The sequence below is a fragment of the Eschrichtius robustus genome, chromosome 13 (genome assembly GCF_028021215.1).
Source record: "Eschrichtius robustus isolate mEscRob2 chromosome 13, mEscRob2.pri, whole genome shotgun sequence".
In the NCBI taxonomy this organism is placed as follows: domain Eukaryota; kingdom Metazoa; phylum Chordata; class Mammalia; order Artiodactyla; family Eschrichtiidae; genus Eschrichtius; species Eschrichtius robustus.
This window is the reverse complement of record NC_090836.1, coordinates 23,931,022-23,949,052: the sequence shown is the minus strand read 5'-3', so window position 1 is coordinate 23,949,052 and position 18,031 is coordinate 23,931,022. Positions and strand designations below refer to the sequence as shown.

General features: G+C 40.9%; 1 protein-coding gene across 1 annotated transcript; it reads left to right on the top strand.

The window, feature by feature from the left end:
- The first annotated feature begins 1,695 nt into the window (after positions 1-1,695).
- Positions 1,696-9,607, top strand: PTHLH (parathyroid hormone like hormone). The gene is given in 4 exon segments (XM_068561192.1): positions 1,696-1,796; positions 7,840-8,262; positions 9,543-9,563; positions 9,565-9,607. Coding segments are annotated over 4 exon segments (588 nt in total).
- Positions 9,608-18,031: the final 8,424 nt, after the last annotated feature.

Genomic DNA, 18,031 nt, shown 5'->3' with positions numbered 1-18,031 from the left:
GAATATGTAACAGGGGACGCGGGGTGGGGGTGGGGGGGCGGGGAACAGAGTAGGTTATCGGGGAAAAGAGTGGGTTAGACTCCTGTCTGTGGGCGGAAGGGCCGTGTGCGCTCCCCAGGAGTTTTCGGTCCCCCTCTGCAATTCAAAAGGGGGTCTCCATCCTGTGCGCGGGCTTTCTTGGACAGGCTCCAGATGTCCTCAGCTGTTCTGAGACAGCAAGAAATGCCATCTCGACCTGAAGTCTGAAACCGTTTTTACTCTTCTTTGCGAAGGATTCCCCCCTGCCTAGTCAACACTCCCCACTCAGCTTGTGCCAGGAAAGGGCCAGGGAGGCGGGTTCCCATCACGCTCCCGGAGCTCCCAAAGCGGGCTTAAGGCTCCTAAAAGGCACTAGCCAAAGGCCCGCGACCTCCCCGCCGAGGATGCCGGGCGCCCGGGCTCTCCGCCCCGGCTCCTCGGCCTCCTCCTTGCCGACCGCCCCCGGCGGCCTGGGCGCCCGCGCGTCCCGCGGGGCTCGGCTGCAGCTGCGCGACGGGGGTCGTGGCTGCTCCGGGCGGTCCGCACGCCCTCGGCACCTCGGCTCGCAGATCCGCGGAGCGGTCCGGGGCCGGAGGGACCCGGCGGGAACGTGCGGATCCGCCCACGCCCCCGGCCCCGGGCTGGCGCGGCGGGGCCAGCGCTCCGGGGTGGGGCTCGGGGGAGCTCCGGGCAGCGCCGGGGGCCGCGGGGAGGGAGGGGTGCTCCCCGTGGCCGGCGGGACGTTCCCGGCTCGGGGCTCCCCTCCGGTCGCTCCGGCCGCCCGTCGCCTCCCCCGCCCCCCGCGCGCCCGCGCCCTCGCTCGCCCCGCGCGCGTTCCTAGGGCGCCACCTCTTTGCGACTCGCTCACTTCTCCGGCAGGTTTGCCTGCGAGCGTGTGAACATTCCCCTGCTCGGCTTTCAACTCTCCTCCAACCTGCGCCGCCCGGCCAGCATGACTCCCCGGCCGTGAAGCGGGGCCGCTGCTGCCCTGCCGCTCGCTCAGGCCGCCGCCGCCCCTCCGCGCCGCTGTTAACCCGCCCTCGCCGCCACCTGGCCCTCCTGATCGACGACACACGCACTTGAAACTGGTTCCCAGGGTGTGTGGAATCAACTTTCCGGAAGCAACCAGCCCACCAGAGGAGGTAGACAGACAGCTAGGTATATATATGTGGGTCTCGCTGCAAGTGGCCCTGGAACAAGACGGCCTAGTTCGCAAAGAAGCAGACTTCGGAAGGGGAAACTTTCTCTTTTTTTTAACAAGGGGTTAGCCCTGCTCCCCGAACCCAAGATACTGCCGGCCAGATTAATTAGACATTGCTATGGGAGACGTGTAAACACGCTGCTCATCATAGATACGTATATAAACCCATTTCATTTTGGTTATTATTTCGGAGGAGGCGCCTCTGATTTTTCTCTTTTTTTCTTCCTCTTTTTGGTCCCTTTTTGCCTGTGTGGTTTGGAGAAAGCACAGTAGTTTGTTCCTAAATAAGTAAGTGCCGAGAGGCTCCAGAGAAAGTTTTTTTTCTTCCTCTTTGCAACTTGGGAGATGCCCTTGAAGAGGCCATTTGAGAGCAGGCTGACGGGGCGCAGCGGGGTAGTGCGGGGAGATGGAGATGCCGCACTGACACTTCGGGCCCCTTTGCTCTCCGTTGCAGGTCCCCAGAGAGAGAGGATACGATGCTGTGGAGGCTGGTTCAGCAGTGGAGCGTCGCGGTGTTCCTGCTGAGCTACTCGGTGCCCTCCTGCGGGCGCTCGGTGGAGGAGCTCGGCCGCCGACTGTAAGTGCCCGGTCGTCCCCAGGGCGCCGGGTGAGGGCTGGGGAGTCCAGGGGGAGAGGCCACCAGGCTGGGGCGCTGCCCAGGGCTCGCCGCGGTCACTGATGCTCCTCGCCCGGGTTAGAGAGCGGAGAGATCCGCTACCTGCCCGGGGCTGAGCCCGGCTCCTCAAACCCGGCGGGAGAACTGGTTGAACCTCAAGGGGAAACAGGCAAGAGACAAATTTTTTGTGTTTCCATGAGAGGGAGCGTTTTACAGAATCTCCTCCAGGCGAAATCTCCTTTAGTGAAAAAAAAAAAAAAAAGGGGGGGTTACTTTCAGGACCTGGGAAGATATTGAAACTGTGAGGATTGCAAGAGACTTAGATAACTCGGAGGAAGCTGAGGGATCCAGGCGACATATGTCTGTGTGCACTTGTATATATATACGTACATACTGCATGTGGGTGGCAGGTTTTGTGTGAAAAGCAAAAACTTTACATCTAATTTTATTATGAATGACTTAATTTTAAGCATATAAAATGGACCACATTACATAATGTAGGCATATTATATAATGAAGTAGTAACAACTTTGCAATGGCACAACTCCAACATTGGTATTGATACCGTTCAAGAACGCTAGAGTGCTTGATTCCAAAATGAATATTAGGTGTGGAAACTTTTTTTCCCCCTTGGAATTATTGCTAACAGCTCTTTAATCTGGAGTCAAATATTTGCACTGTAGACTGAAAACTTGTATCTTGGCATTTTCATTTGGTGATTCTTTGACTTTAAAATTCTTTGACTTTTCATTTGGTGATAATTTTGACTTTAAACTAATCATACCTCAAAGCACACCAGAGAAATAACACCATGTTGTGTGACTGAAAAGTTGGAAGAGTGGGCGAATACACTAGCTTAATAATCCGTTGGACCTAGCAGTTCATTAATGTGTGTAAGACCATCTTTGGGTGATCTTTAAGCTGCGCTCTCGGTGTTCAGGATGGGAAAACCATAAAGTTTGAGAACTGAGACAAGTTTGCCTCTGGTGAAGGAATTAAGGAGAACTTTTACACTAACAATAAAAATAGCAATATCTAATACTTACAATCAAGTTCCTGGTGCTTCCTTGGAAATTCCCAAGGGTGTACAAAAAGGCAACTTTTTATAATGTGTCCTTGGTCTATTATTATTAAAGCAGAAAATCCTTAAATGAAATTACTTTAGACATGTCTGAACCTTGGCACCAAAATGAAAATCTATTATGAATCTCCTAAGGCAAATTGTGTAGAACATTGTGCTGAAGATAAAGCTGCATTGTATTCTTCAAATCAACATTTTGCTGATGTATTTCTGGAAATTGTATTGACTTTTTGCTCATTTTGAAACTTGTATTTAATTCAGTTATGTAAAATCCATATATAAATATAGATGAAGACTAAATTTTTAAAAGCACACTTAAATACTGTATTTATTTGGTCAAAAAATACTGTCTTGGAACAGAGCCAATTTTTTTCTTTAAAGTTGCTTAAGAAATACCTGCTTTCTCTTTTGAGAAACAGTAAATGGGCCATGATTAAATCTACAGTTATGGCATAAAAATAGTGCTAAGTTAGTCCTAAAGGCTATTTTTAACTCCTTCCTTGTTGCACCTTGCAAAAGACACATCAGAAACCATTTAGCAGCCAGAGACTCTGTTATAGTTTTGTTTGTGGGTGAAATACAATATTGCAGTTAAACACTCACACTCAGCAGATGGTTATAAAACTACCACAGAACATTCTTATAGTTAATGGCTAATAGATCATCACATTACAGCCATGGTTTTTCATGGAGGCTGAAATCATCAGCAGATAAAAAGTTTCATCAAATTATTGCAGCCAAATGGAGTTTAAAAAAACAAGTCATTATTTTTGCATTATTGCCAAGTAACAGTAAATTTTGTATGCTAGACAAAACATTAGTCTACTATTGCGACAGATCAACCTAGCTTCTTGAAAGAAATTTTAACATGTAATCAAATCATATTACTCCCCGATTACTTTTCACACCAAGTATTAGGGAAACTGCTTTAGATGTTTTCTAGCTAAGGGCTAACTTTTAAGGGAGAGGAAATTACTACAACAATAACACTTCCCAGGCCATGGCAATGTAGGTTGTGAACCTTCTGGACCTGTGAGTCCAAAAAGACTTTACTTAATGAGTCTAGAGCGTGAGTAAGTTGGAGACCTGCGGACATTCTTGTCCAGATTTACGTGGCTTTCGGCAGGTGGCGGTCTTTGTGTTTAACTTAGAAAGAAAACCCCAGCAGATTCAGAAACCTAAAACATCATTGACTGATTTGCTTGGGAGCCAGACTGGGTCTATTCCACTTAGTGAAAAGCATAACTTTCGACTGAGTCATTTGGGTTGGAAGGGACTTCTGGTGAGTCACCTTAACTCGAACACCCTAACCCTGACTCTTCCATGTACCACAGAACTTTTCTTCTCAAACCCAGATGCCTTCCTTAGGAGCCTAGCATCAGCACGAGCACGCCATCTCTTCCTGTGCTGAAAACGGAATTCCCATCGCTCCAGCTATTCCCTATGCTCCATGAGAGCTCCTTAGAAATTTAATCTTCTTCCCTGAAAACTCCCTTGAGAGTGATTTTTTTTTTAAGGCAGAAGAGCTGTATTTTGACTGAATTCAGAGTTATCTGTGTTAAGCATTTCCTCCACATTTTTGCATTTTTTAATAATAATCGAAGGAGACCATGAACATAGCATACTTGTTTTTCCATGTTGGGTATGTAATAAATGTCATGTGAACCATTGTGCTATGCAATGTTTACAGACATATAAAGTAACAGACTGTTACTGAGGCCATATTTACAACTTAAGTAGTTCAGAATTATCTAAAGTGAAAGCCTCCCTAATTGGAACGTGTTGCCCACCACCCGTGTACATCTAGTTTGTACATGCTAGTCACTTCCCCTTGTCTCAGTTAATGTCTTATTTGGAAAATAAATAGAACACTCCATGGACCTTATTTCTTGTTGACAATAAAGATACTATTATATTCCTGATCCTCTAATGTAGTTGCTCAATCAGAAATTCATTCTTCACAATATTTTAAATGCAGACATCTTTGAGCTAGTAAGTAAATTATGTAACAGCATTTCCGATTTAACATTTAAGAAAATCTGTGTTTTCTAATATATTAATAATTACCCCTAAAAGGCAGAAAGAATCTTTGTACCCCATGAAAGATGTACTATTTTAATCTGGACAAAGTTGTGCCATATTGTAGGCTTTTTATAAAACAGAGGATAGAATGATCACTCCATTTCCCATGAGAACCATCCTGGGAAAGAGCAGTGCCTGAGTTAGGAAGGCACCATGACTCACAGTTGACAGGCTAGCCAGGATGACAGGCATATATGCCAGTCAGAGGAGGCATGAGCAACCGTGGCTTGATTAGAACAGACCAACTGTTAAAAGCTTTGACCCCGAGTTAAGCTAGAATAGGCTGTATTATACATTTGGAGAACAATACAGATGGGTGGCTATCTGCCAGGAATTGAGAAAGTAATAAAAGCTCCATATAGTATAATTGATCACGCCTAAGAACTTCGTTCTTTAACGTGACATTTTGCTAAAAGATACTTATTAAACTGCAATACTTATAATACTTGCAAGTATATCAGTCCTATTCTTTAAAAATGTTATTAGACAATATAAATCTGTTGCAGCAAAGACTCCAATTTGTAGGTTATTAAAAGTTTCCAGGATACTAACTACTGCCACAAAGTAAGTGAATTTTAATCTAGTCACATGTGGCACCTTCAAAAAGGAAGAGAGACTCCTTCATGCCTCATTTAAACCAGGTTCCTGTTAAATTCCTTTCCATTAAGTCATGTCTTTTTTGCACAAGCTTCATGGCTTAAAGTCAGTGCGCACGCTAAAATGCTGAAAGGAAGCTGGTATTCTGGCTATAAGGTCCGGAGAAATAATGACTGTGTTTTCATGCCTTACCCTTCTGGGACTCACAATATAACTAGACAATCTCTCATTCCCCCAGTGATAATCCAGACTCTAGGAATCCTGGTTCGTTATTCTGGTGATGAAAATGTACTTCTTGGGACAAGCTTGGTCTTCAAGGAAACTGATAAATTGCTGTCCATGTGCCCCTTGCCATGGGTCCTACCACAGGCTCTTTATGCCCTTCCTTTCTTGTTTCCTCAACATACACTTCAGCTCCAGCAAGAGAAAGGGTTGAGGAAGTCATAACACAATCTTGGTTTTAGAATCAAAAGACTTCGTCTTTGGAGACTGGTTCTGCCTGTTCTCATCATGTGAGCAAGTGTGAGGCCTTTAATCTCTCTGAACCTCACTTTCCACATCTGTAAAATGAGGAGAGTGCTATTTATTATAGTCATATTTCTCTGAGGAGTTAAAGTTGTATTAATGAAAATACTAAGAGACCAGATAAATCTATCGTAGTGTCAGGGGAATGACAATATGTGGGATGCAGCCCTGTGAAATACCTTCAGATACTTTTTTTTAATTTAATTTTTTTTAGTTTTTGGCTGCATTGGGTCTTCGTTGCTGCGCACGGGCTTTCTCTATTTGCGGCGAGCGGGGGCTACTCTTCATTGCAGTGCGCGGGCTTCTCATTGTGGTGGCTTCTCTTGTTGCGGAGCACGGGTTCTAGGCACACAGGCTCAGTAGTTGTGGCTCACGGGCTCTAGAGCGCAGGCTCAGTAGTTGTGGCGCACGGGCTTAGTTGCTACGCAGCATGTGGGATCTTCCCGGACCAGGGCTCGAACCCGTGTCCCCTGCATTGGCAGGCGAATTCTTAACCACTGCACCACCAGGGAAGGCCCCTTCAGATACTTTTGAAAATGAGCCACCTTGGAGAGTTGTTTCAGTGGTCGAAATTGGAGTTAGGTGCAGCATAGTTGTAGCAGACATAATATGACTGATTCATGTATGCAATACTTAGATTTGGTTAACAAATACACACAGAATAATACAAGAATACATGAATGGACATTTAAGCAAGAGTCGGGGTGTTATCTAAAAGAATTGATAGCGAATTAGTTTATTCTTTTTCACTATATTTTCATTAGAGTGTCGTTTAAATAGAAAAATCATATTTGTTTCTAGGGATATTTTTAAGACAAAGAACAAATAGAATAGTGAATTTCTCAGTTAAGTACTAAGGATATTACCCTCTGAAATTCTAAATTAAAAAAAAAAAAAGACGCACAGATGAAATAGAATGATCTCACTTAATTTAAACACTCAAAGTCATTTTAAAGAGACCACCCACTACTTTACAGAAAATTATGCATGCTCTCTCTGACAGCTGGCCTTCAAATATAGGTTCTTGGTAGCCCATAGTCTAATATCAATCATGTTCACATTCAGTCTGTTAGTCAGGTGGTTTCCTAGACAGGCTTCACAGCTCACTTCATCTTTCAGTCTTTGTTTGCTTTTACTAGTAGAGCTTGCTGTTCTTTGAGATTCAGTATTATTATTATTCTCTCAAGTGGGGAGCAGTGTGTGTGCATGCACGCCTGTTCATGCACAAGTATGCCTGGGGCGAGTACTCAGGTGAAATCAGCCACCTTTTTGTTTCCCAGACTAGGACACCTGGATTTATTTCCCCAACACAACTCTGAAAAATGTGGGGGAGAAAAGCCCAGAGGTTTCTGTCCATTTCTTTGAATAACTGAATCATAATATTTTAAATTGAGACGCCAGCATAGAAATCTCAGAATCTGATCCTTTCCTTTTAAACAGATGGGGCCCCTGAGGCCCAATAATGGTCATGTTCTCACCAAGGTCACAGACCTAGGGAGCCGCACAGCTGAGGCTGGAGCTGGAGCCTCCTAACGGCCGGCTCTTCCCTTCCGCTCTCGCCCCTTCCCTGCTCAGTCGGCTTGCAGCTCTTCCAGCTTAGTTTGTATCCTGTATCGGCTCAACTAGACAATTTAAAGGGCTTTCCTCGAGTCTTTGTGGTCTCCGCCATCTACTAAAATGTCATTGTTTCCTTCCCCTCCTGTTCTTTTTCCCTTAAAGCAAAAGGGCTGTGTCTGAACACCAGCTTCTCCATGACAAGGGGAAGTCCATCCAAGACTTACGGCGACGATTCTTCCTTCACCATCTGATCGCGGAAATCCACACAGCTGAAATCAGAGCTACCTCGGAGGTGTCCCCCAACTCCAAGCCCGCTCCCAATACCAAGAACCACCCCGTCCGATTTGGGACTGACGATGAGGGCAGATACTTGACTCAGGAAACCAACAAGGTGGAGACGTACAAAGAGCAGCCACTGAAGACACCCGGCAAGAAAAAGAAAAGCAAGCCTGGAAAACGCAAGGAGCAGGAAAAGAAGAAGCGGCGAACTCGATCGGCCTGGCTGAACTCGGGCGTGGCTGGGTGTTGGCTGGAAGGGGACCACCTGTCTGACATCTCCGCGACATCGCTGGAGCTCAATTCACGGTAACCGGCTCCCCCGGGGCCCCAGCCCCTCCTCCGTGCCCCCAGGTGGGGTGTGGAGCCTCTATTCTGCTTTGGCTTGCACAGACCTGGAATCTCCTCCCTATCTGTCCCTCCATCAATGGGTCCACAATTTAAAAGCTTACAAAACCAAGATGGCTCAGGATACGGCCTGCCTTAAAGCAGTGTGCTCCTGGCCCTTCAACACCCACGGGGGTTTAATCACCCTGCTTCTTTCTCCACCAACAAACCCCGACACCAATCCTTTAGTGCTCTACTAACCCCTTTCATTTTTTCACTCAAGCTTTAGAAGCTAGCGCACCTTCACCATTTGTTAGAGAAACGTATTTGTTTCCCCCACTCACACCAGGTCAAACTTTATGATTGTTTTTTCTTTCTTTCTCTCTTTTTTTCACTCCAAGGGAGAACGCAGAAGGCTTTGATATGACCTACAAACACTACAGAAAAATATCTTACCATAAACAGTTCTCAGCCGTCCACATTTTTAAATTTAAATTTAATTAAAATTTAAATATATTTTCATTTAATTAAATTTAAAATTTTAAACACAGACTTTAAATTTATTTAATTAAATTTAACTCTGGTTTCTACCAGTTCATGAAACAAAAATCATGATTTCTGAAAATTTTCAAGTATAGACTTGGTTATAAGATATAAGTTTTTCTCATGTATCTATCTGTCCACTGCAAGTTGAAATACTTCCTCTAGGGTATTATAGTAGGAATAATAAAACCACATCTATGTGGCTTGTTTATTCTTAGCTCACAGATGCTCATATGCACAGACTTTGGAGCCAAAACCCTTAGGTTCAAGTCTTGGGTCTAAACTTATTAAAGCTCATAACGTTGGGCAAGTTCCTTGGTCTTTCTAAGACTAACTCCCCTCTTCGGTGAAATAAAGATAGTACTTGTGCCAACCTCACTGGGTCAGGTGAAGATTAAGTGAGATTACATGGAATTATTATTTGGGTGCTTTTAGATTTCGTTCTGGTTGTACCAGCCATCTATCTATCTATCTATCTATCTATCTACCTATGTGTGTTTCTGTGAGGCAAAAACGGGGCAAGTATTAATCTCATTTTATAAAATAGAAAACGAAGGCTTTCCACAGTTAAGGCAACTGAGCAGACCTGGGAACTGGGATAGGTGGTCCTCAGAACTGCCTTTATTTCATTTCCTGACGCTTAGGCCAGCGCCGTGTTAGAGCTGCTCTTTACCCCTGCATTTCCGCTGATAGGCTCTTTTTTGGTTTTTACTTTTCAGTACAGCCCTTCTGTGGGGTTTGAAAGAAAGAGGAAAACAACACAAGAATGCATCATATGCAGTAATGATCTCATTATTTAAAGAGTCCCCCGTTACTTCTCCAATCCTTTCCCCTGACTGGTAGAGAAAGGATGACAGAGTGATGTTTCAAAGGGGATTTTGAACCTTTTTACCATCTCATCTCTCTTCGAGTTACGTTGACAAAACCCATCATTAAATAGCATATAAATAATAGTTATACTGGCTAAGTAGTACAGCTTCAGTAATCAATGGGCAGTGCCACTAGAGGAATCTTCAGTATAGTGAATGATCTATTCTGCAGATATCTAATGGATATATAAGGGGTAACAAACCCCATAAATCTTGGCTTAATGCACATATTCAGTGTATTTTAAGATATGATCCTAATTGTACGTATGTATAACTAATGCAAGGGTTTTACTTTATTGCCAGAACCTATTTTTGTCCATTATATATATATATATATATATATATATATATATATATATATATATATATATATATATATATATATAAATATATATATATAATATATATGTTATAAAAACAGAAGTAGAAATACTTTTTAATGAATTCTATTCATTTAAAATTTGCAATGCTCTTAAATATCTGGAGAATTGAAAACCAGCCCTCGTCAATTCTTATCCCAAAGGTGTCTCTAAGTTAAAGCAGATTTAGTAACCATATGCTAACGCACATATATGGAATTTAAAACAATGGTACTGAAGAACCTAGGGGCAGGACAGGAATAAAGACGCAGACGTAGAGAATGGACTTGAGGACACAAAGGGGAAGGGGAAGCTGGGGCGAAGTGAGAGAGTAGCACTGACATATATACACTACCAAATGTAAAATAGCTAGCTAGTGGGAAGCAGCTGCATAGCACAGTGAGATGCTTTGTGACCACCTAGAGGGGTGGGATAGGGAGGGTGGGAGGGAGGCTCAGGAGGGAGGGGATGTGGGGATACATGTATACATATAGCCGATTCCCTTTGTTGTACAGCAGAAACTAACACAACATTGTAAAGCAATTATACTCCAATAAAGATATTTTTAAAAATAGATTTAGTAAAAATTAGGCAGTGCCCTAATCAAATCCAGACCTAGGACTGAAACAAGTAGAATACTTCTGCTTTTGCTTTCTGTTCCCTGGTTCTGAGGGATGTTCATGGAAAGCACTGCTCATTTGGCAGCCAGATGTTGGCATTCTCCCAATACAACGCAATAGAGGTGTAGGGAAAAGTGGGGAAATTCAGGAGTGTACTGATGAGAACATATGGGGTCATGCAAATTTTGTAATCCAACTAGAATCTTTTCAGAATAACTATTTTAAAGATTTGTAAGCAACCAACCTTTTATTAATGTCCTCTCTTTAATCTCTTTGCATTATTATACGATGATCTAAGAGGCCTGATGATATGGCAAGCACGGACCTAATTCTAATATATAATAGTGGTGGTATTTCTTAAAAGAAACTGTTGTGCTAACACTGTCTGGATCCTCTCACGTGAACCATTCAGTGGAAAATACAGAGCTTTAAATTTTGGAAATTACATTTTGGAATTTTTGATGTTGCAAATGAGATGTCCAGTTACAGTAGAACTCATTTAATTGAGACCATATAATTTGCCTTGGTAAACACTGATTTAGAAATAATATAAAAGCTTTTCAGTACTCAGAAGAGCTAGAGGTCTAAAGTGTTGTCATACTCATATGTGTAATAAACATACATATACTTTTAGGTCATGGTATATATTTTACCTGACTGTTCCACTACATGCCTTTGTTAAAGGGAAATCAGAAGGAAAGATAGCAAGCAAACTGGCTGGGCAGGGTGAAACTTAATTAAAAGATCTTTTCCTTGGTCCTTTAATTTATTTCCTTTTTCTTTCCCTCTGAGGAAATAATTGTTCGAGACTATTCATTCCCTCCTTGCTTGTGTTACTCTGAAACTCAATTCACTAAATACCATTTAGTACCAAGACATTTAAAAATCAGTACAGTACACAAATTATTGACTTTGACAGTTTCCTTTTGGACTTTATTCATAGCATCCATCCATATCTGCCCACCATTTAAAATTTTAATCATAAACTATTTTTTTTCTGTGTAACTAGGAGCTATTTTATCATTCCAAACAAGACTCTTGGTGAAGAGGTCAATTCCTTAAGACATTAAAACGCCCTAAATGCTAAACTTGCTTTTCATTCTTCAAGCTGCACATAAAATTCCTAAATTGTCAAGAGTTTGCTTCTTGGTAGGTCTCACAACCATGCAGGTCTGCCATGTAAAACTCTGGCTGTTAATGCAGTGACACAGCCAATCAGATTCCATTCCGTAGTTGTTTCCTTGACACCAATATGTATTCCCTGAAATAGACCACACAGAGAGAAGAGAAAAGGAGAGAGAAAAGGAGAGGAAAAAGTCACTAGCCCATCTTAAAATACTGCCATTACAGTGTTTAGAAGGGTTCGAAAAGGTGTCAATCCCAAGTGGTAACTTATTCTGGGTAATAAAACAAACACAGTGATGTGAAATATTGTTATTTTATACTTTTAAATTAATTGATTCTTATTCTCTAATTTAAAATGGGCTTTCCCAATATCTAATGCAAGATTCAGTCAAAAAACTAGCAGCAATTCTATCCTAGTTTTGGCTTCAAAAACTAAAATCCAATGATAGTTTTATTCATTAGTGTTTAAGGACAGCTAAAGAAGGACAGATATCATCAAATCATCAACCAAACATACTTTGTTTAATTACACATCCTTCTAACCTTTACCCCAAATCACACACTCTACCCTCACAACAGCCCATTATCTTAGTGAGAGATTGGCCAAATGAGAACCTGAACAGAATAAGCAACCTTTGCATCACCTCTGTTGGGCATCACCGGGGAATAAACTTCTAAGCAAGGTGTATTTAATGATGTATTGCACAACCTGGCCTTATTTCTGAATTCTCAAGTTTGTCCCTTACCCATTTTCCTTTCTGCTCTACGCTGACCATTTGATCAGATTAAAGACCCGGCCTGTAGCAGAGTTCTAGAAAGTCAGGTGGATCCCACAATCACCTTCTGTAAAAGGTATTTACAAGCAGTCCCCTGAATCTCTTTCTATTGTGATTCTATGTTCCTTAACTTACATCCTTTATTTTATGTCTCTTCATTTGTAAAGAGAATTAACCTGTTTTCTCCTCTTCTTTCCCTTCTTTCTCTTTACAGGAGGCATTGAAATTTTCAGCAGAGACGTTCAGAAGACATATTGCAGGATTCTGTAATAATAAACATATGGAAAGTATTAGAAATATTTATTGTCTGTAAATACTGTAAATGCATTGGAATAAAACTGTCTCCCCCATTGCTCTATGAAACTGCACATTGGTCATTGTGAATTTTTTTTTTTTTGCCAAGGCTAATCCAATTATTATTATCACATTTACCATAATTTATTTTGTCAACTGATGTATTTATTTTGTAAATGTGTCTTGGTGCTGCTGAATTTCTATATTTTTTGTAACATAATGCACTTTAGATATACATATCAAGTATGTTGATAAATGACACAATTAAGTGTCTCTATATTGTGGTTGATTTTAATGAATGCCTAAATAATTATCCAAACTGATTTTCCTCTGCGCATGTAAAAATAGCAGTATTTTAAATTTGTAAAGAATGTCTAATAAAATATAATCTAAATTACACCATGACTCAGAAGGTGAATTTTATGTGTATATAAATATATCCTTTAAGATTTCTAGTAGAAGAAACATGATGTGACTTTTAACTGTATTTGAATATGGTCTTAAGTTTAATATGTTTATATTGGTACAAATTCCAACATTTTCACATTAGTTTAAAACCACTTAAAATGTATTTTGTCCGATATTTAAGTTCAATTCAGCAGAATGGCTGAATTATCTAGACATCATTTTATGAAGTACATCCAATTCAAAGTGAAGAGTGGAGAGTGCAGAAAAAAAGCAGAGAAAAGTCAGGAGAAAAAAAGTTAAAGAAACTTAGTCCAGAGAGTTAGCCAGAGTTGAAAAACAGGAAAAGAGGCAGATCAGGAACTTTAAGGCCAGGGGTAAGTTTAATCAATGTAAAGTTTAATTTGAGAGAGCTTGCCCCTATTGGTCACATAATAAGCGTAAAAGAGCTACTTGAGAATTTTACCTGTTAACATTTCCTACCAGAGAAAGGAGAGAGACTCAGGTTTGGGAGGTGTGTGGCAATTCAAAAAGCTGTCACCGGTGAAGATAGCTTTCGTGGGACATACCAGTTCCAGGGACCAAGTTTGCAAACAGCATGGATGTAATGCCACATGCAATCCCCTTTCCATTTTGCATATCATCCTGGTTGTTCCTACCTCTATGTTCAGATGAAAACACAAACATCTTCCTTCTACAGAATCTTTTTCTTTACAGCTGAGAACTCATCAGTAAAAATCCAACACAAGAAAACAAAGAGCCTATGAATCAAGCAAGCACATATTTCGGACGTATACTTTGTTTAGGCTCAGTGTCATGTTTGGAATCTGTTAGATGTTTGGAGGATGCACAGGAAGCAAACTTCTGTAAATGGGGACTTCCCTGGTGTTCCAGTGGTTAAGACACTATGCTTCCAATGCAGGAAACCCGGGTTCGATCCCTGGTCAGGGAACTAGATCCCACATGCATGCTGCAACTAAGAGTCCTCATGCCACAACGAAGATCCCATGTGCCGCAGCTAAGACCCGGCACAGGCAAATAAATAAATAAATTTTTTAAAAAAATTCTGTAAATGCCCTCAAGAGTATACATATATATACATGAAACAACTAAACGCTGTATTCAAGAAACTGAAATAATCCAAAATTCTATGAACATTTAAAAACGGGGGGGAAATCACATAGGGAGAGATTAGGCTGAGCTGGATGTGAGTAAGATAATGTTTCTGGGAGGAATATTCCAAGATTGAGCTTATTCATAGTTTCACTTAAGTCCCATAGCCTTCAAACAGCACCCATCTTACTATTTTGGGTAAGAATGTTGAATCTATTTTAGTAAGCAAACATGAGAATTTGTGCTTAGCTTCACTTGTGAATTTGTTGCATATGGTTTTTATATCTAAGGAATACGCAGAAGTTAAGACCAATACATTAAACCTGTATAAAACAACTAGCTTGGAGAGCCTTAAAACCAGATATAACCACATTTTGCAAAACTCCATCTGAAACTCTAAATCTTAAGACTGCACCAAATCCTTACGTGTTGTTCACATGAAAAGTGTTTTTTAAACACTAATGTGGTAAATACCTGGACATTACGGCAGGGAAGCATCAGATTCAAGTCATCTTTAGGCTTTTCTTCACAAATTGTCTACTCCTGAAATGAAAAGGGGGAATTTATAGTTATCAGTTCTGACCAAAACATTATTAATGCCATTATTACCTTCAGTCATATCCTTGGTCTTCAAGCAGCGATAGGAGTAAAATCATAGGATAAGGGATGGGATGGGAAGATGAAGGAAGCAAAAAACCGTTGGGGGAAAAAGTCATTTTTTCTGACATTGTTATTTTCTATGAAAGAAAAACTGAAATATATAATTTAAGATAATAAGTGTTTGAATGTAAATAAACTCTTAGCAAATTACAGTCTAAGTGAATACAGCTCATGCTTGACTTAAGTAATGTTTATAAAGCAGTAATGATTTAAATAGAGGCAAGTTGGACTAAGTATTCTGGAATTAAAAAATAAAACCTAATCTGCTAACTCACTATTGCCTTCCACAAATTTTATTCAGACAGAAATTTGGTATATAATTAGATACCTAAGACATATTTATGGACATTGGGAAGTCCAACTGCAAAAGACAAGGAGTGGTACTTATGTGTGAAGACCCTATTCCTTGCCTCTGTGTTTTCTTAGCCATCGTTGTAAAACAGGTGCAGGGCTACATTAGTGATGAACCCAGATCAGTGTTGACATTATTGGTCCTGAAAATACCTAAAATCAATATTGGCATCTCGCTTCCTTGTTACAAAAATTGGGAATGCAGGCAGCATCAATCTGAGAAATAAGGAGAAATTAAAGCTTTTCTTAGGAGATAGCATAATTATACACCTTGATGGTTAAGAATTTTGTTTTAATTTTCCATTACCTAACCTTAGTACCCGTTGAGCAAAGTAGTTATTTAACTTTCTATAACTACCATACAAGGACAAAGGGAGTCAATCTTTTTAAAATTCAAAAAGTTCTTTAATATACTATATATAATGGACCCAACAAGAAGAACAAAGTCAAGAATTACTTTGATTTTATCTTATAGTCAATTCATTAATAAATCCTGAAATATGGTTTAATAGATGCTCAAAGTACTTAAAGAACACAAGTTAATGCCTTTTGCAAGAAATTCTGATATACTTAAACCATCACAGAGCATTAACTTTAGGATAATCTAGGGTTTAATTCTAGAGTATCTTACAGTTTAACTGCTATTTTTCCCTTTGGCCACAAAGTTCATGGAAAAACAGAACAAGCTGGGGACAGAAACAATATGTTGAAGTTCAGAGGGTTCATCTTCTGTAACAGGGTGCACTTTTATTGAGAGTTCTAAGTGTTCCCAGGAGGTATTCCCAGTAGAGCCATCGTTCATTCCTTAAACAAAGGGTAAAAGACATCCCAAGCACAAATACTGGCCACTTCTTTTTATTTAATAACCCAGAAGGTGTTAACAGTAAGACTACTATCAAAGATTCTATCATACAGTTAGCAAAACATGGCCACATGCTAAGCTCCTCCTAAGGACTCAATCAAACAATTCAGAGGAGGTGTTAAATACTGGTAGCTACGAAGATTCCAAAGGCTGAAGGTATTACTTCACTGAAGTATATTATCATGTGTCCTGGGGCAACTCCTTAAGAGAAGTCCTGTTACTTCCAAGTTGCCAATGTTACTTCCCTAATTATTTTGTGAACTTATTGAGGGCAGGAACCTTGTCTTAGTCAATGTACATCATCCAACACTAGATAACAGCATTAGTACATAGCAGGTGCTCAAGAAATATTCATTGAACAGAACTTAAAAGTTCTTTCAGTTTCTGGATGAATGAACTGAAAAGCAGAGTTAAGCAAAAAGTCTGCTGGACGTAGGAGATGGATCAGAGTTTTGAGTATTTCAGCCTCCCGTGTCATGCCATTCTCTTATTCCAGTAACAAGAAGCTCAGAGAATGACTAACTGCTCCAAGTTATCAACCGTTCACCAGAGTGACCTTTGTTTTTCAGCTTCTGGTTTACTAGGAACTTTTCCAGCCCTGAAAGTACAAGAAGCAAGGGTTTGCGTTGAGTATACAGCAACCTCCCGGAGGAAGTGAGGAGAATTTAAAATATCAGGTTTCCATCCTATGAATATACTGCACAGACGTTACCCACAAGGTCCAGTTGTGCACAAAGGGGCACACTGCTATTTTGTCGGAAGATTAATAGACACAGTTCCCAACCAGAGCTACCCAACATCAGGATGAGAACATTCACATCTCTGTGCAAGTTCCTGATACGCTCATATTTACAAGTGCAAAGCACAAGGGATATGTTTTCAAGCTGCATTTTAATTAAACTTCAAAACATCTTCCAGAGAATTTCCTTACATTTTCCTCCAAACTGGAAGATGTTTACAAATGACAAAATGTGTCACCCCTGAAAACATGGATTGTTTTAATGGTGACCCCTACTCCTTGCCAAGTCTACTTTGCTTTGGGGCCTGGAAAGCAAAATCACCCATCCATCTTGCACTTGAGCTCACTGGCTTGTCACTGCAGAACTGCTGGGAGAGAGCTCTGCTGAGCTGCTCTATGTTCTACGAAATGAAAGCAAAACAATTCCAAACTGCGCCATGTTGGATTTAGTGATTCTGTATTCACATTACTCTTTCTTTCACTCATCGTGAGTTTTAGTAGAACACTTGAGTCAATGTAGAATACAAACAATACATTGAAGTGTTGTGTCATGGCTATCTATAGGTGAAAGAAACTAGAAAACAGGCATGTTGTCTTAAGGAGAATTTTTTTCTCTTCGGATGACAGAGTGAGAGGTTCTTAATTCCTCAAGAACTAGAAATTTTATTCCATAACAACATTTTATGACATTGTAACAACTAGTATGTCATAAAGAATAAGTTAGCCAAACACATTGCCTAATATAATAGAGCTAATACTTGTTTTCTACTAGCTTATTATGCCCAGGTTGCACTAACCTAATTTACACTCTAATCTTTCCAAGCATCTCATGAGGTAGAGGCTCGTTGTCTCCATTTCACAGGTGATGCAGTTTTGCCTGAGACGGATTAGACAACTTGCCCAAGAACAAGCAGAGGTCACAGGGCAGAGAAGGGACTCAAAGCCAGGGCCATCTGACTCCTGAGTCTGGACTCTGTGCGCCATTGCTACGGCGTTGCAGTAAAGCTTGGTCAGAACAAGCATCTTTGAGACAAA